The sequence below is a fragment of the Mytilus galloprovincialis genome, chromosome 6 (genome assembly GCF_965363235.1).
Source record: "Mytilus galloprovincialis chromosome 6, xbMytGall1.hap1.1, whole genome shotgun sequence".
Taxonomy (NCBI): Eukaryota; Metazoa; Mollusca; class Bivalvia; order Mytilida; family Mytilidae; genus Mytilus; species Mytilus galloprovincialis.
The window spans coordinates 91,017,723-91,037,383 of NC_134843.1; the positions used below are offsets into that span (position 1 = coordinate 91,017,723).

The 19,661-nt window shown below is 33.0% G+C and overlaps 1 protein-coding gene across 2 annotated transcripts in view; it reads left to right on the forward strand.

Annotated features, from left to right (window-relative positions):
* The window catches only part of LOC143080687 (E3 SUMO-protein ligase RanBP2-like), a 58,319-nt gene that overhangs the window by 18,521 nt on the left and 20,137 nt on the right, over positions 1-19,661 (forward strand). For both annotated transcript variants that reach the window (XM_076256670.1, XM_076256671.1), the window contains exons 9-21: positions 7,965-8,095; positions 8,453-8,582; positions 9,318-9,492; positions 9,780-10,004; positions 10,461-10,550; positions 11,900-11,988; positions 12,428-12,727; positions 13,542-13,657; positions 14,570-14,771; positions 15,935-16,066; positions 16,369-16,444; positions 17,353-17,594; positions 18,440-18,583. In XM_076256670.1, coding sequence (XP_076112785.1) covers positions 7,965-8,095; positions 8,453-8,582; positions 9,318-9,492; positions 9,780-10,004; positions 10,461-10,550; positions 11,900-11,988; positions 12,428-12,727; positions 13,542-13,657; positions 14,570-14,771; positions 15,935-16,066; positions 16,369-16,444; positions 17,353-17,594; positions 18,440-18,583 — 2,052 coding nt within the window. The remainder of the gene's footprint in view (positions 1-7,964; positions 8,096-8,452; positions 8,583-9,317; positions 9,493-9,779; positions 10,005-10,460; positions 10,551-11,899; positions 11,989-12,427; positions 12,728-13,541; positions 13,658-14,569; positions 14,772-15,934; positions 16,067-16,368; positions 16,445-17,352; positions 17,595-18,439; positions 18,584-19,661) is intronic.

Here is a 19,661-nt window from a genome sequence, read left to right on the forward strand (position 1 = left end):
GTGATAACTGCATAATAATTGAATTATTGCCATCAGAAATTTAAATATATCATAAGATTTGACAGTATTGATTTTAGAAGATTTCCCACCAAAATTGTCTCCCTTCAATTAGAACTTCCTGTTGACAACAGGGCTGTTATCGTAAATCATTAAATGTTCTTTTAAATCCAAGCCATCCTCTTATAGGTGTTGATAAAAAATATTTTTCAATTAATTTTGATTGGTTATCATACTAGATATAAAGATGTATATTTATGAGATTTTGTGTTTCGTTTTTTCATTGAAGAACAAGTTGTATTTACAAGTATTTTTAATAACTCCCTAAACAACTGGGATGTATCTTTGAAGCAATTCAGTTTCAGAAGTGTAAAGAAAACACTGAATCATAGAAGCTTTAAAAACGAGATCTATAAGAAAATGTATTTAGAGATCAAATTGTAATTTCACATAAAAAAAGAAGTTGTCCGACTGGGTTTTGGTTATTAAAATGACCTTACTGGTTACTGGAAATCCTCTGTTTTATGTTCCCGCCTTAATTAGACAATCAGGTTTCCATTTGGGAACAGTTTTGATATGTTTTTCGTTTCTATTGTGGGGGAATATATGGTTAGGATAGACATGGGATTCAATGCAAAATATGATATGTCGCCAGATGGGGGATCTAGATGAAAAATATATTCGCCCAGCCGAAAATTGGGCAACTGGGCGACCGTTAAGTTTAGTCCCTGTAATACATCTGACCTTCACCTCAATTTCATTGGTCAATGTTAAGTTTTTGTGTTTTGGTCTGTTTTTCAATTACCATAAGCAATATTCCACTATATTTGATGTATGGAATACTTGTAAGGTGTACCTGTTTCTTTTGCAGGATTTATCTGACCTTGACCTCATTTTCATGGATCTTTGAATATATGTAAAGTTTGTGTAATGCTTGGAAAAAATATTTATCTTAAAGACTTTCAATACACAAAAAAAATAATCAGTAAAGCACAGTGTTCTAGGATTCCCATTACCCGTTACCCGGGGTAAGTGGATTAGGACAACGGGTAAGTCATTTTTTAGCCTTTGTCACCCGGTGGTAAGTCGATTTTCAAGTTCGGGGAAGCCGAAAAACTTGAAATTTCCCGGTCCTCTTCAATTTTCCCATATCTGCTTTTTATTTTTATTAAATCACGAGAAAAAACTTTGATTAAAGATCGAAGATTTTGTCGATGTCTATCGGCGCTTTTATTCAAGCACTCGTTTACTAAGGTGTAATCAAGCGCAAAAGAGACCACATTCTTCTATCATTCTAAAAGTCGGTCACGGTGTTGGTAAAATCGGAAAATCCGGATTGATAACTGGTGCTTAAATCGGGACATAAACGATTTTTTTTCTTGTCATCGGAGGAAAATAAACTTACAGTTGCATTTATTATAGCTCTTAATAAATGACATAGTAATAACTATAACATATTTGTCAAATTTAGTAAGAAATCGTTTTTTTTTTAATTTTGTACAAAATTCAATCGTATCCAAATCCAGCTTTGTTCAGACAAACTTCACAACATATAATTTAAAGCATGTCATAAAAGTTTTTAAATTTAAAATCTATGTGCAACAAATGACTTATCCTTAATCATTAATGTTCAGTGAATCAGCCTGAAAAATATTCAGTATTTTATAAAGAGCATGTCGGATTTTTAAAAAGAGTTGCATGTAAGTCCCTTATTTTTTTTACAGTGGATTATTGGTATGAAAGTCAGTGAAGTACTGTTATAGTTCAATGTACTTTTCTGGTGGTATAGGTATATAGTTACAATTAAGCCATATATTTCAAATACTTTTCAATACACTTTTGCATCATTTACCCCAGAGCTTCTGGGGGCCTTGAGCGACCCCCAGACCCCCGGCCATAAGGGCGGCGAGCTTTAGCTCGCCGCATTGGTTGGCGGATTTAACTTTTAGATGTGGGTAAGTAATTTTTTTATTGAGTCAAAAAAAGTCAAGGTGCCAAAAAAATCCTAGAACACTGAAGCATGCTTGATATTTAAGTGTGTGCACTCTTGTTATACACCCCCTTTGAAAAAAAGGAGGGTATACTGTTTTACCTCTGTCTGTCCTTCTGTCAGTCCATCCGTCCGTCCGTCCCATGAATATTTTTCGTCACATTTTTCTCAGGAACTACACTACCAGGATTTCTGAAATTTGATTTCAGGCTTGATATAAGTCAGCTATACTGTGTGATGCGTTTTCAGATTCATCACTCGACAACTTCCTGTTTACCGAACACTTGTATCATTTTTTGTCGAGCCTGCAACTTTTGTTGCAGAAAGCTCGACATAGGGATAGTGATCCGGCGGCGGCGGCGGCGTTAGCTCACTTCTTAAAAGCTTTATATTTTAGAAGGTGGAAGACCTGGATGCTTCATACTTTGTATATAGATGCTTCATGTTACGAAGTTTCCGTCAGTCACATGTCCAATGTCCTTGACCTCATTTTCATGGTTCAGTGACCACTTGAAAAAAAAGTTCAAATTTTTTGTAATGTTGAATTCTCTCTTATTATAAGTAATAGGATAACTATATTTGATGTGTGCGTACCTTGCAAGGTCCTCATGCCCGTCAGACAGTTTTCACTTGACCTCGACCTCATTTCATGGATCAGTGAACAAGGTTAAGTTTTGGTGGTCAAGTCCATATCTCAGATACTATAAGCAATAGGGCTAGTATATTCGGTGTATGGAAGGACTGTAAGGTGTACATGTCCAACTGGCAGGTGTCATCTGACCTTGACCTCATTTTCATGGTTCAGTGGTTATAGTTAAATTTTTGTGTTTTGGTCTGTTTTTCTCATACCATATGCAATAGGTCTACTATATTTGTTGTATGGAATGATTGTTAAGTGTACATGTCTAGCGGGCAGATGTCATGTGACCTTGACCTCATTTTCATGGTTCAGTGGTCAAAGTTAAGTTTTTGAGTTTTGGTCTTTTTATGCCCCACCTACGATAGTAGAGGGGCATTATGTTTTCTGGTCTGTGCGTCCGTTCGTCCGTCCGTCTGTTCGTTCGTTCGTTCGTTCGTCCGTCTGTCCCGCTTCAGGTTAAAGTTTTTGGTCAAGGTAGTTTTTGATGAAGTTGAAGTCCAATCAACTTGAAACTTAGTATACATGTGCCCTATGATATGATCTTTCTAATTTAAATGCCAAATTAGAGTTTTGACCCCAATTTTACGGTTCACTGAACATAGAAAATGATAGTGCAAATTTCAGGTTAAAGTTTTTGGCTTCAGGTTAAAGTTTTTGGTCAAGGTAGTTTTTGATGAAGTTGAAGTCCAATCAACTTGAAACTTAGTATACATGTGCCCTATGATATGATCTTTCTAATTTAAATGCCAAATTAGAGTTTTGACCCCAATTTTACGGTTCACTGAACATAGAAAATGATAGTGCAAATTTCAGGTTAAAGTTTTTGGCTTCAGGTTAAAGTTTTTGGTCAAGGTAGTTTTTGATGAAGTTGAAGTCCAATCAACTTGAAACTTAGTATACATGTGCCCTATGATATGATCTTTCTAATTTAAATGCCAAATTAGAGTTTTGACCCCAATTTTACGGTTCACTGAACATAGAAAATGATAGTGCAAATTTCAGGTTAAAGTTTTTGGCTTCAGGTTAAAGTTTTTGGTCAAGGTAGTTTTTGATGAAGTTGAAGTCCAATCAACTTGAAACTTAGTATACATGTGCCCTATGATATGATCTTTCTAATTTTAATGCCAAATTAGATTTTTACCCTATTTCACGGTCCATGGAACATGGAAAATGATTGAGTGGGGCATCCGTGTACTTTGGACACATTCTTGTTATCTAATGCTATATGCCATAGGTCAACTATATTTGGTGTATGGAAATATTTTATGATCTTTATGTCAGTCGAGCAGGTTTTATTTAACCGTGACTTCATTTTCACGGTTCATTGCACAGTGTTAAGTTTTTGTGTTTTGGTCTATTTTTGTCGAGCCTTCGACTTTAGTCGAAAAAGCGAGACTAAGCGATCCTACATTCCGTCGGCGGCGGCGTCCACAAATATTCACTCTGTGGTTAAAGTTTTTGAAATTTTAATAACTTTCTTAAACTATACTGAATTTCTACCAAACTTGGACAGAAGCTTGTTTATGATCATAAGAAAGTATCCAAAAGTAAATTTTGTAAAAATAAAATTCCATTTTTTCCGTATTTTACTTATAAATGGACTTAGTTTTTCTGCGAGGAAACATTACATTCACTCTGTGGTTAAAGTTTTTAAAATTTTAATAACTTTCATAAACTATCCTTGATTTGTTCCAAACTTGGACAGAAGCTTGTTTATGATCATAAGATAGTATCAAGAAGAAAATTTTGTAAAAATAAATTTCCACTTTTCCGTATTTTACTTATAAATGGACTTTGTTTTTCTGCGAGGAAACATTACATTCACTCTGTGGTTAAAGTTTTTAAAATTTTAATAACTTTCATAAACTATCCTTGATTTGTACTAAACTTGGACAGAAGCTTGTTTATGATCATAAGATAGTATCAAGAAGAAAATTTTGTAAAAATAAATTTCCACTTTTCCGTATTTTACTTATAAATGGACTTAGTTTTTTTGCCAGAAACAAAACATTCACTCTGTGGTTTAAGTTTTTAAAATTTTTATAATGTTCTTAAACTATCCTGGATTTCTACCAAACTTAGACAAAAGCTTGTTTCTGATCATAAGATGTTATTCAGAGTAAATTTTGTAAAAAAAAATTCACTTTTTCCGTATTTTACTTATAAATGGACTTAGTTTTTCTTCCAGTTAACATTACATACAGTCTGCAGTTAAAGTTTATAAAACATTTATTAGATTCATAAACTATCCTGGATTTTTTTACCAAACTTGGAAGCTTCTTTCAATCAAAAGGCAGTATCGAGAGGGAAATTTTTATTGATGTTTTTCCTCATTTTTGTTGAGTCTGCGATTAACAGCAAAAGTAGGCGAGACACTGGGTTCCGTGGAACCCTTACAAATTTTTCTTAAACTATAAGTAATGTGTCAACTATATATGTTGTATAGAAGCATTGTTAGCTGTACCTGTCTGCCTGGCATGGTTCATCTGACCTGGACCTCTTTTTCAAGGTTCATTGGTCTTTGTTTAGTTATCTTGGTTAATGTAAAGTTTATGTGACAGTTGTAATAAAGCTTAGATTTATACTTAAGACTATCAACATAATATCAATGATTAGTATAGAAGGCGAGACATTTCAGCGTGTGCACTCTTGTACACCTGATAGCCAAGTTGAAAATTTTTCGTCACATTTTTCTCAGGAACTGCACTACCAGGATTTCTGATATTTGGTTTCAGACTTGATATAAGTCAGCTATACTGTGTGATGCGTTTTCAGATTCATCACTCGACAACTTCCTGTTTACCGAACACTTACCATTTTACATTTTTACACTTGATAGCCAAGTTGAAAATTTTTCGTCACATTTTTCTCAGGAACTGCCATACATGTGAACCTCCCGACGGGAGTACAATAATCCCGTTTTCAGGGGTCTCCTCCCGTCCTCCCGTTTAGGAGAAAAAACTCCCGTGTATGAAATATTTCATGAATGAAAATTTTCGGACGCCATATTTGATCATTTCTTATTACTGTACCGGTGTAATTGACACCTGTGTTAAATTTTACCTCTGTAAATCAAAGAAGATGTATAATTATATGGCTTCACTTGACAGCTTGGGTGTCAAACATACTGGTAATCAATGATGTTTACCTCTGGCTAACTGCCGTTGTTTAATAAAAACTTTGAGTATTGGAAATAATTGAAATACATTTTTGTTACTTCCCTTTGTTTTATCCTGTTTTCAGTTATTTTGCTTTTAAAAATGTAAATTGTAAAAAGACTATAAATTATTTATATTTTAATCAAATAATCATAGAAGGATGGTAATTAAATGAATTTAAATGTTTTGGGACAAATAAAAAAATATAAATTTATAAATTATTTTAGCAATCTAGACTTCCTTTCAAGGATTAAATTGAAGTTTATATGATAAATCTGTCTCTTCCCCACCCATGCTAGGGCTGTATAGCCAGTCAAGGTCATTAAAAAACTTCCATATATATAATCTGTCTCTACAAAGTGTGATTGGAATATACAATATGTCATTTACACTGATGAAAAATAATAAAAAAAAAAAAATAAAAAAAGATAAAAAAACACTGATGAAAAATCCTAGTTAGTTCAATTCCTAATAAAACCTTAGGATTTATAATTGTAGATGTCAGTATATATAAGATTTTATTAATTTAGCTAGAGATAGCAAAACATTTTACACTGTTTAAGTCTTTTTAAGTTTTCTAGAAATATGACTTTCATAATGCGTAAAAGCCATGCAGTACTATTATTAGTGTTTGTTATTTTTTTAACAAATTTTTGATGTTGCAAATATACATGTAGAGCAAATTTCTTTCTTATTTGTCTATACAGTTACCAATGATAAAGAGATGGAGACATGAATACAAATCTATACAGATAAGATAAAAATAAATATAATGATTTATTTGCAAGCAGTGAACAATCATTTATCACAAAATAAACGAAACAAGAAACAGATTCTTCTTAATATTTTATTTCATTCAAATAGAAAGGCAATAAGGGTACTATAAACATATTACAATTTGATGGAAATTTGAAGAAAAAAATAAATTCTACATCATACGGTTACATTTACAACAAAAATTTATGTCGATAAAAAACCTCCTGATCTGAGTCCTAATCTCCTGACCAAAATTTCCAAATCTCCTGATCTGAGTTTCACAGTCCATCACATGTATGAACTGCACTACCAGGATTTCTGATATTTGGTTTCAGACTTGATATAAGTCAGCTATACCGTGTGATGCGTTTTTAGATTCATCACTCGACAACTTCCTGTTTACCGAACACTTACCTCCGTCTGTCCCATGAATATTTTTCGTCACATTTTTCTCAGGAACTACACTACCAGGATTTCTGATATTTGGTTTCAGACTTGATATAAGTCAGCTATACAGTGTGGTGCGTTTTCAGATTCATCATTTGACAACTTCCTGTTTACCGAACACTTGTATTATTTTACACATGATAACCAAGTTGAAAATTTTTGTCACATTTTTCTCAGGAACTACAATACAAGGATTTCTGAAATTTGGTTTCAGGGTTTATATAAGTCTGCAATACTGTGTGATGCGTTTTCAGATTCATCACTCGACAACTTCCTGTTTACCGAACACTTGTATGATTTTACATATGATAGCCAAATTGAAAATTTTCGTCACATTTTTCTCAGGAATTACTATACAAGGATTTCTGAAATTTGGTTTCAAGATTTATACAAGTCAGCTATACCGTGTAATGCGTTTTCAGATTCATCACTCATCAACTTCCTGTTTACCGAACACTTGCATATTTTTACACTATTAAAATTATCCACTTGTGGCGGGGGTATCATCAGTGAGCAGTAGCTCGCAGTTTCACTTGTTATTTCTATTTATCAAAGTTATTGAGCAATACAACAGATCGTCCCAACTACCAATAACTAGCCCCTCCAATACAAAGAACAGCAGCAAACAGACACAAATCTAAAGCTTCTAGGAATAAACCACTTTTACATGCACACTAATCTCCTCTTGTTCATATCTAGACCATATGAACTTTAAGTAAAACATTAAATAGAAAAAGCATATAGGATAATCAGTCATTTACTAAGGACACTAAAGATGGTACATAAAAAGCCATATCTAAATGTTCTTAGTTAAAATGTGTAGTATTTTTTTAAGGTAGATAATAACAGAAAGCATACAAGTTTCATCATTTGCTTTAATAATGCTGATTGCAAGAAAAATCTATTTACTTCTGTGCTTTATTTGTATTATTTTAGACCGGCTTATCTTACAATACTTATCTATCTTTTATTCCAGACTTACCAGAAGAAAGAAAGATGTCAAGCTGATACATCATTCCACATGCATCGCTTAATTGTTTTGTGTAATCTAGTCTACCTACAGATCAAAGAGAGAGAAATTGTTACCTGTGCACAATCATTATACATGTAAGTTGTGTACAATAGTTTCTGTTTCTTGTTGCAGCAGTCAAATGAAAATCTATTCCATGGATAATAAAAAAAAAACAATAGAGGAGTTTGTGATCATTCATTAGTAGGATGGTTGGTGGCGCCAGATTTTTTCAATGAATAACTTGAAAGCTGTTTAATATATGCTTTTTAAAGTTGTTTGAATACATTGTTATTGATGACCAAATAAAAATGATGCAAATATTTTGTAGCCAAGTTTCAAGATACTTTAAAATGAAATCATTTGTTTTAAATACAAATTAAAACAGAAAATTCTATCTTGTTTGTATGGCATTGGATTTATTAAATCATTCTGTTCATGTAAATTGATTTTAGGCTTGACCAGAGTTTACAAGAAGCTATGATGGTAAAATCCCAGAAGCCTGAGTGGATGTCTGTTTTGTGTGAAGTACAGGGGATGTATTACTTTCTGTGTGGTTTACTATTGTTGAAAAGAGCAAACAAGGTAATTTGATTGGATAAAATTAGTTTTGAAGATATGAATAAAAGATTTGGAGTATATAATACTGTGATAGCAATCCAAACAACACAAGTAACCAAGGCTGAGTTTAATTAATGTCTGTATTATTATAAAAAATGTCTGCATATAAGTTTCCAGCAAACACTATGACTACTCAGTGCACCTTTCCAGAACAATCCTATTAGGGATTATTTCTGATGGTACATTTCAATTCCTTATTTCTGTCTAATAAAAATGAAAACAAGGCAGTTATTGATTTTATTTGTTCTGTATATGATTTCTCAAATTCTTAAACTATAAGGCCTTATTTCCAAAACTCAATCTGGTTGTTTGGGACCTTTTGTAACAAAATGTCATCTCATGCTGATTTAATGACAATTCATCATCAATGTCATGCTGATTTAATGACATTGGACAAAGATACTCAGCAGTTTTATTTAAATCCTTTTGCAATATCATTTTCTATAAATCAGAAGACTGGTAAGCTCATATACCCAGTAGAAACTGTGTTCTGGTAGGGTGACTGCCAAATTTACGAACTAGCACATAAAAAATCTCTCATAATGTTAGTTTAATACAAAGCAAACAAAATCAACATACTCTAGTCCTGATATACATGTTATATTTACCATTGAACCTTCATCACTTATCATCCATAGATCCATAATGTCATATATGTGAAATACTTTTCTTTACTATAAACAAATTTATTAATTGTAGGGACAGTTAGTTTGGAAAGATGCCAGTTCATTTTCTGTTGTTTGTTTCCTTCTGAGTTATAATTTCCCAGTTATAAACAGAACATCAGCCTGGTATGTGCAATCCAAATCTGTACAGCTTCAGAAGTTTTATGACAGAGTTTATCTCTTTGGTTGCTACAGACTTAGTCAAGCAGGTATGTATATCTATAACATAAATATAAAGACTTTGGAAATAATACTCACTTTTTTTCATATCACAAATTATCATACAAACTAATAACATCAATTCAGGTGGTCTTTAAGTTTGATCAGACTTTAGAGTCTTAGAATTATTTGGTTCAAGGCCATATGAAATATGCAAGAATGCTCTTTAGAGAGTATTGAAATATTTGAAAAAAAATAAGAAATGTGCATGATTTCTGACTTGCCAGAAAGCAATCAATCATTACAAAGCACATTATAATGTTTATTTCAATTGCAGGTTACATTGCTTCATCACTATTGCATGGTGAAGCTTCTACTCAGCTAAACACCCAGCGACAACAATTACGTACTCCACAGGCCAGAGATAAACTTTATGATGTGATGTTCACCATGAGAGAGATGAGGGAAAAGAAGGATAGATCCTATCTGATTCAGTCGGATCATTTCTGTACAGCCCAGGTCGTGGTACCATCTAAAAAATTAGTATCGGAGAATGATAAAGGTAAGTAGCTTTAATACTAATGATGGGACCTCGGTGGCCAAGTGGTCTAAGTAGTTCTACTACTGTAATCACTAGCCAGTCAACACTGAGGTTGTGAGTTCGAACTCCGCTTGTGCAGGTGCACTCCACTCCAATCTTATTCTTAATTGACTAAGATTGTCAGTTTTCCTATCAAAGGTCAGTGATTTTCTCTGGGCACTCCAGCTTCCTCCACCAATAAAAACTGGCTGCCACGAAATTGCCAAAAAGTGGTGGTTAAAAGTTGCGTTAACACACGAACAATCAATATAATACTAATAGAACAAATTCCCTGATGTTCAAGAAAACTATCAAATTGGTTAGATGTGATACAGACAGCAGTTTTAATTTGCATTTGCATATAAACTTTCAAGCAAGACGGACATTTTTTGTGTTTATTTACAAATGCACTTTAAAAAATTCTGTATTTTGTTGTAGGTGTAGAGGAACTGTTTGCTGATGACCTAGATCAGTTAGTGTGGATGGCATTACAGAAATATTCTGTGAAAGATCAGGTTCTAACTTATAGTAAGTGTGAACAGATGTTTGAGCCAACATGACTGATTTTACCATCTGGTTTGATATATATCTCTTTTGCTTTTGTAACTTAAGGTATTTTAGATATTCAAGGTAACCCCCAGGATATAGAATCACAAGGAATATGTTCACATATGGGTCTCTAAGCTGACAGTAACTGGTACCTTGATATGGATTCAGTAAACTAACAAGAACTCCTACCTTGGTATTGTTTTTGTTAACTCCCAAGTGCATCCATTTAAGTACACACAGTATGAACATGGGAATGTGTTGCTGCCAGCTTCAGGTTGAGTGGTATACTTTTGTTATAATGCATTTTATCTTTGAATTTTTAATTGACTGTGTAGTGTACACATTGTTATATAAATGTAGTTTTATGTCATTATTAGTAATTAATATGAGGCAGGCATTACCTGTGAATGGGGACGAAGTTTGTTTCAATTAAACTATTTGTTAAAAAAAGAAACGGAAATACCGTAACGTTTCCGATTTTGGTTCTGTTGTTAGGGATTTTACTTGTGACGTTATTTAAGTTATGACGTCATGTTCAATGTAAACAAAGAAACGCAATGCATCAGGTAACGTTTATTCATACCAAAGACAAAGAATGATTAAAAATGAAATATTGGTATAGTGTTCTTTGAGTTCCTATATTTTACTAGACTAATAAAAGTCTCACGACAACAAGACCGGAAGAAGGAAGTAGACTTATGTGTTCTGCCCAGATCCGGAAATTAAAAAACGCGACAAAAAAAAATTGAACGATTTTGGGTTCATTAGTACAATGAAAAATTCGGGAAATTTTCCCGATTTTTTTTTTTTTTTTTTTTTATTGAATTTTCTACTGTAATAGGGGACTTCGTCCCCATATAAGAAAATAAGAACTTTTCTAGCATATTTAAGGATGTTTGCTGCTAAGTTTCAAAATAAATAACTTTCCATAAAACTAGTATTTATTTATAGGGGATTAATTGAGGAATAAAAAAAGCAAAAAAAAATGTAGGGGTTAATGTGCTTGTTTTTCGAGATATTAGCCATTGGAATTTTGACGGGGAAAATGTTCTCTCTTGATTTTTCATAGCTTTATCATTGACCAGTTAAAGTTCTCAAAAACTATTAAAAAATAAATAAGATTTTATAAGACTTTTACAAATGTCTTATAATTATACATGTAAAAGATTAATATAAAGAAAAATGGGGGTTCATGGGCAACCCTTTTTTAAGGCATTCAAATGGATAAAATCAGAGGATTTTGAAAATCTGACAAAAGTTCCAAAACATGACAAGCAAACATCCTTAAGCAACATATATGATACACATTTGGTTGTTTTTCATTGCAGATGGGTTGGCTGTATTCAACAAGTTACCCTTTAGTACAGATGATATTGACAGTGCTTCTTTGGAATCTCTCTGTCAACTAGATATTCAGGTTAGTTTGAATTCACTTAACATGTTGGAGGAGGTTGCAATAATGATGAAACTATATATTGTCTCCTGAAAAGTGTTATGTATTGATGTTAAGTTAGGTTTTATCTGAGGAGGAAGAAACAAGATGTTGAGTCCAACTAAATCAATAGACATGGTCGTCTTTAAAATTAATTACTCTTAAATCTTTGGTTCACAGAATTATCTTAATGTTTTACACGCTTTTCATCAAATCTTTGTTATTAAAATGGTGAAGAATCTATGACTTTTAGCAACAGACCTAATGTGACATATCCTATAATCTATCATCAAACAATCAATCAGATATTTAAAATTTGCCTTCATTACTATTAACTTAACTTTTACATGATTTTCAGTAGTGATGGGAAGACTTGTCCTGGTTTTGACCATTTTAAAGTGGTTCGAATTCTGTTTAATTACAGGCATTTTTCCTGGCAGCATTGAGATGTGCAAGTATAGATTATGAGGAGCAGCGTCGAATCAATAGAAGAGATCAATTTAGGCCTTACATTCTCCCAGCTTGTTTATGTTCAAGTTTGTGTACAAGTCAGCAAGTCGATTGGTGGACAGCTATGTACAAGTTTTGTACAGGAAAAGCAAAGGAGAATTTCCCTAAATTGAGAGCTACAATACAACGTGGATTAGAAGTGATCAGATTAAAGGGACCTCATGGAATGTCTGTAGTATCTATTACAAACATTGCAAAGAGTTTTGATCAAAAAGTAAGTATCTCATTTACCTTCTTTTGAAGCAAACATTTGATTATTGTACTTATAGAATCATTTTTCTTTAAAAGTACTTTATAGATTGGAAATAATTTTTACTTGATATAAAATTATTTTTAACTTCACTTTGCTTTTTAAATGGTTTCATAAATTATATATGTTTAAAAGTGTGATTTGTAAGTCATAAGTGTTCATTGCGACAGTAGTTTTGTGTAATATTCATAATATCGATAAAAATGATTTTAATCTTCATTATTATTTAATAATTACCAATTTTAATTATAAGCTCATCAAATTTGGTAAAGTTAATGGACGAACAACTGAAATTTCAAAATCTAAAGGAGATTTAGGGACTACATCAAAAGTTCAATGTAGGATAAAAAACTTAATTCACATAGTTTTTTCGCTGACCCCCCCTACCCCCCTTCTTAAGTTAATTTGGGAAAAATTGATTTACCTATATGGATATAAGTAAAATCGATTTTAGATTAACAAAACTTGCAGCAATGTTGACCCCCCACCCCCAAACTATTCCATTTAAGTTTTTTATCCTACATCGATCTTTTGATGTTGTCCCTTAGTCTGTTTCCCTTTTAGTTTTTAGAAATTACATTGAGAAAAACAGATCTGCAAAATCATTGGAATCAGTGAAGGTAAAATTTACAGGAAATAAAAATTCCATATAAGTTATTTTTTACCTTAGAAGAGGTTGACAAGTGCAATTAAACATGTTTATTTATGTAGCAATTTAAACTTAATTAGAGTGCACATATTAGACTTTGTTATTAAGATAAAACCTCTTATACTAAAGGTCAAGGAATTAGAGACTGACCGATCTGTGGAAGGACAAGAAAGACTGGCTGGTTATAATGGTAGAGCAGCACTGTATTGGAAGGAAGTTCTTGGTATGGTGGAAAGATTACAAGGGTAGGTGTAGATATATTTGTATATAATTGAATAATTTGGGAATTAAAACTGATTTACAGTGAAGCTTCTACTGATATGCTGACCTTTCCTGTTATTATGTTCAATAATTAGGAGATCTTGACTATTTCTGACAACACCTGGTATTACATTTATTATGTAAAAATAATGATACGGTGAGTTGATTGCCTGTGATACCACCAAAGACCAAACTTTAGGTTGCAGCATTTATCCAATAGTAAAACCATTACCATAAATTTAGCAATAGTAGAACCTATGTGCAACAATTCAAAAGAGAAAGCTTTCGGCTGTGAACAGGCAAATAAAAAACTGTAGAGTTAGTTTAAACATATTTATTTATAGTGGATTGGGAAACAAATTGCAACTTATATTAATCCCTTTCCACTTTGCGGGTGCGAGTGCTGCCTTGTAGCGGCATTAGCCTGCTCTTTTTCGAAATCTACAAGGGTGTCTTTAACGTGCAATAGATATGGCTCTCTCTTAACACGGGTCAGCCATTTATCGTCCCCTTCTGACTGACTATCATCGTTTCCTCAAGACCATACTCGCAAATGGTGCCAAGGGAGAGCCTAAAATTCAGTCCCTGACATTTTCTTCCCAGATGGGAATTGGACTAGGAACCTTTGTGTTAGTAGTCAGATGCACTAAGCACTACACCTCACGGCTCTCAGTAAAAACTGTGGAGTTATAACAACATAATTATTAGTGCTCAATGTCATCAAATAGTTCTGTTGATGTAGTGTCTTGTCAATTCTATAGTTAAAATCATGAACAACACTTTCATGGAGTTTCCTTGCATGAAATTTGGACCATGACAAAAGCAAAAAGAAAATAGTTCATTTGGTAAAGAAGGGAGATCTAACGCTGTATTGGTAACTTTATTTATTTACATAGGAAATTAGCCCAAAGAAGGCCCAAAGAAAGAATGTTTGATGACGGTGACAGTGGACAATTAGATTTTAACCAGATACAAGATATCAAAGACCAGGCTCAGTTTTCATTGGCCATTGTTGCCATGAGGAGAGGAAGTTTGGAGGAGGCAAAAGAAAAGCTTGAATCTATCAGAACACCATGGGCTTCTTACTATCTGGCTAAGGTATTGAATCTATCAGAACACCATGGGCTTCATACTATCTGGCTAAGGTATTGTCAGAGAGAGGATTTAATTAACTCTTCTGTATCAAAGATTCAATGTGGAATACTTACTTGACAATCATGCAAGCTTTAAAAAAAAATCTTCTTTGAAACCACTTAGCCAATTTAAACAATTTAAACTCTGATTGTTCCTAATTATCATTACTTTGTTTATTGCATACAGAAATGGATAAAGTATTCACCTCTCTTGAGTATGTTGATATATCAGTACAGAACTGTCTTCATCAAATTCTAATTGAAATAACCTATTGCAGGAAATTATGTTGACCTATGAATGTTGTTTAATATGACTATAATATTTATAGAATAACTAATCAAAGAATTCAAATAGAGAAAAATATTCAACGAGTGAACAACACATTAATTCATGAATGTGCTACGAATGCACGTAGAGCATGTGTTAATTATTAGTGTTGTTGGGTTACGAGTTGAATATTTTTCAATATTTGAATTCTTTAATTAGTTATTCTTTTTATTACGTTGGCAAATGGCTTTTTTAAAGAAATTAATGTAAAACATGTAAGGAACTATATCTATGCATTCACAATTTGTTTTGATTCACCGTTATCGAGATCTTGACAACACCTATTGTTGTATGACGTCAGAGAGTGGAATAACCAAGTTTAATTCACATGTGAATTTATCAGGTTTTATTTAACTGGGAAATCAATGTAATAGACAACTTTCGAGTTCAGTGCATTTCCGTCAAAAACTCTGGTTTTAGTGAACATCATTCGTGCGTTTAGGGGCATCGTTACTTCCGCTCCCATATCGAGCGAGTGGTTGGAAAACAATAAAAAATATATTGCACGAATTATTCGGCAAATTAAATTCTCATAATTGACAATCAGCACTGTTGTCATTAGGAAATTGTGATTGAGTACTTATGAAACAAATATTATTTCTAGTTTATCCTGCACAATGACGATCACTAAGACGCTTGATAAACGTTGATAGTGCAGGGATACAGGCGATCCCCTCTATCGGGTAAATGACGTCATAAAGGCGCGCATTATTGAAGAGTATTTTCCGTTGACGGATGAACTCGAAAGTGGTCTATTCATTGCAACCATATTATAAATATTTTTATTGTCAATATTTTAGATTTATCGTGACATGTCTAGGGAGATAAATTCTGATGACATAGGATTTGCTGGTGACAAGTTATCATTAATGGAGAGAGCATTGGATACTCTGTACCAGACATTAGATAGACTAAAGACACACAAAAATCATGTAAGTATTATAGAAACAATAGTTAAATGTCTCAAAGGTTTTAACTTTTAATTTAGATCCTGTTTATGAATAAAACAAGGTGTTAAAGGTGAGCAGAAATTTTCATTGTCACAAAAGCCCAGAGATAGATGATAAATTGTCGATAGTCAAAAGCTAAAATTTTGTCTTTTTGGGGAAATTTGGAGAAATTATCGAAAAATTTACATCAATTTAATATATTTGTGAGAAACTGTTGTTACAACGATGCACACACCTTTTAAAAAAATCCTTTACTAACTTTTATTTATCTATATATCTGTCAGGAGTTGGAAAGTATTGTTCCTAAAGAAATAGATGAAGTTGTTAATGAAATAGAGGGCCTAAGGATGCCTGGCCTGGGTTAGTACACATAGAATATTTCTTATTTATTTTAAACTTAAATGTTTAAGTGAGGGTTACAGTTTATGAAAAAAGCAACAAATTTGATTCCTTGAATTGCTGAAAAAGTAGAAAAAAAACTAGACCGTAAATCTTTATATTTAAATATATTATGAATTAAACTGATTTTATGAAAGAAGATGTGGTATGATTGCCTACGAGACAACTCTCCACAAGAGACTAAATGACACAGAAATGAAAAGCTATAGGTCACCATACGGCCTTCAACAATGAGTAAAACCCATATTGCATAGTCAGCTATAAGAGGCCCCAGAATCACAAATGTAAAAACAATTCAAAGAAGAAAACTAACAGCCTAATAAATGTACCAAAAAAAAAAATGAACAAAAAACAAAAATGTAACACAGCAACAAATTACAGGCTGCTGACTTGGGACAGGCACATACATACAGAATATGGCAGGGTTAAACATGTTAGTGGGATCCCAACCTCCCCTAACCTTGGACAGTGGTGTAACAGTTTTCGATGTAAAAAAAAACTTTGAAATGGCAAAAGTATGTTAAGTGTGAAACATTTCAGTTCCTTTATTTTAGATACTGAATTGTGGAATCAAACATTTCAGTGCTTTTATTTTAGACACTGAATTGTGGAATCAAACATTTCAGTGCCTTTATTTTAGACACTGAATTGTGGAATCAAACATTTCAGTGCCTTTATTTTAGACACTGAATTGTGGAATCAAACATTTCAGTGCCTTTATTTTAGATACTGAATTGTGGAATCAAATATTTCAGTGCTTTTATATGAAAGACAGATTTATGAACTTTTTCAGTGCTTTTATTTAAAGAGTGATTTGTGAAATCAAAAATTTCAATGATATTGTTCTTATTGAACATTTTTCTGTTTAGCCCTTGTAGACAGTATATGTAATGGTATGAATAGTATGGGTCAACCACCTGACTTGGAAGGGGATGAGGAAAATGACTCTGATGGAGAATATACCAGTTTTAGTACGCCAAACGGAAAAGAGCAACACGTTGACCTTCAGCCATCAGTAATATCACCTGGTTTTGTGGCTAGTACTCCAGCAATCAAGACAAGAACACCAGGAAAATCTCCTGGAGCTAAACAATTACAGTTCAGTATGGAGGTATGGTTGATTGAAATTACATTCTTGTATGGTTTACAGTGTCCTTGTTGATAATTGATCACACATATATTTAGAGTATACAGGGTTTAAGCTAGAATTTTGAGGGCATTAGTCATTTTTATGCCCCACCTACGATAGTAGAGGGTCATTATGTTTTCTGGTCTGTGCGTCCGTTCGTCTGTTCGTTCGTCCGTCCGTCTGTCCCGCTTCAGGTTAAAGTTTTTGGTCAAGGTAGTTTTTGATGAAGCTGAAGTCCAATCAACTTTAAACTTAGTACACATGTTACTTATGATATGATCTTTCTAATTTTAAAGCCAAATTAAACTTTTGACCCCAATTTCACGGTCCACTGAACATAGAAAATGAAAGTGCGAGTTTCAGGTTAAAGTTTTTGGTCAAGGTAGTTTTTGATGAAGCTGAAGTCCAATCAACTTGAAACTTAGTACACATGTTCCCTATGATATGATCTTTCTAATTTTAATGCCTTATTATATTTTTACCAATTTTCACGGTCCATTGAACTTGGAAAATGAGAGTGCGAGTGGGGCATCCGTGTACTTTGGACACATTCTTGTTTCATTTTTTTTAGAAAAGGGATTTTTCTTAGGTAGCAGATTATTTTTCCTAGGACTAATTAAGGAAGTCATTCCTAATTAGGGTTATATATAAATGAAAAAAATAAATGTACTTTCATTTTCTTTTTCAGTATTTTATTTATCTTTAAAAGATACATACATGAGGTTTTGTTTTGATGGTTGTATCTCAAAATAGGAAGAAACAGGTTTATTTTAATGAATCAGTGGTCAATTTTCCTGTTAATGTAATTAAAACTTTTATCATTTCAGACCAGGCAGCATGCACGTCCTAGTCCAGAGAGATTAGAAGCCAGAATATGGGCAATAGAAAAGAAACAAGAAACAGTAATAGATCTGGTTCAAGACATGAGAAACAGGCACACAGAACTAGAATCTACCATAAAGGGGTTGAAGGTAGGTCTCATACTTAATGAGCATACTTAAAATTGTATTTATACCCCCGCTTTAAAAAAGGGGGGTATACTGTTTTACCTCTGTCTGTCCTTCCGTCAGTCCGTCAGTCAGTCCGTCCGTCCAATGAATATTTTTCGTCGCATTTTTCTCAGGAACTACAATACAAGGATTTCTGAAATTTTGTTTCAGGGTTTATCTAAGTCAGCTATACCGTGTGATGCGTTTTCAGATTGATCACTTGACAACTTCCTGTTTACCAAACACTTGTATGATTTTACACATGATAGCCAAGTTGAAAATTTTCGTCACATTTTTCTCAGGAAACTACAATACAAGGATTTCTGAAATTTGGTTTCATGATTTATATAAGTCAGCTATACCGTGTGATGGGTTTTCAGATTGATCACTTGACAACTTCCTGTTTACCGAACACTTGTATGATTTTACACATGATAGCCAAGTTGAAAATTTTACTCACATTTTTCTCAGGAACTACAATACAAGGATTTCTGAAATTTGGTTTCAGGATTTATATAAGTCAGCTATACCGTGTGATGCGTTTTCAGAATCATCACTCGACAACTTCCTGTTTACCGAACACTTGCATATTTTTACACTATTAATATTATCCACTTGCGGCGGGGGTATCATCAGTGAGCAGTAGCTCGCAGTTTCACTTGTTATCATCAATTTTACAGTATTTCAGAAGTAGATATCCAAAATTGAATTAACTGCAGGTTCTGTCTATCTTCATTAGTACACATACAAAACACAAAAAAAAAAGAATATAACTGGTCATTTACTTGATATGCCAATGTTTGATGGTGTAGCTATAGCAGTTTTACCTGGTCTTTTCTTACATAAATGGACTATCTCATTCTCAATTTTATTGGATGATTGATTTGCAAACAAAGAATGAAACACTGACACTTTAAGGTAGATGGGGTGTCTAAATTATAATCCATAGAATTTTTTAATAATTTGCCAAAATGAAGTTTATATTATGCTTTTTAAAAAAAAGTAATAAAAAGAATGGGTCACCGGGCTTTTTTTCATGCTACACGGTGTTCAAAATTGT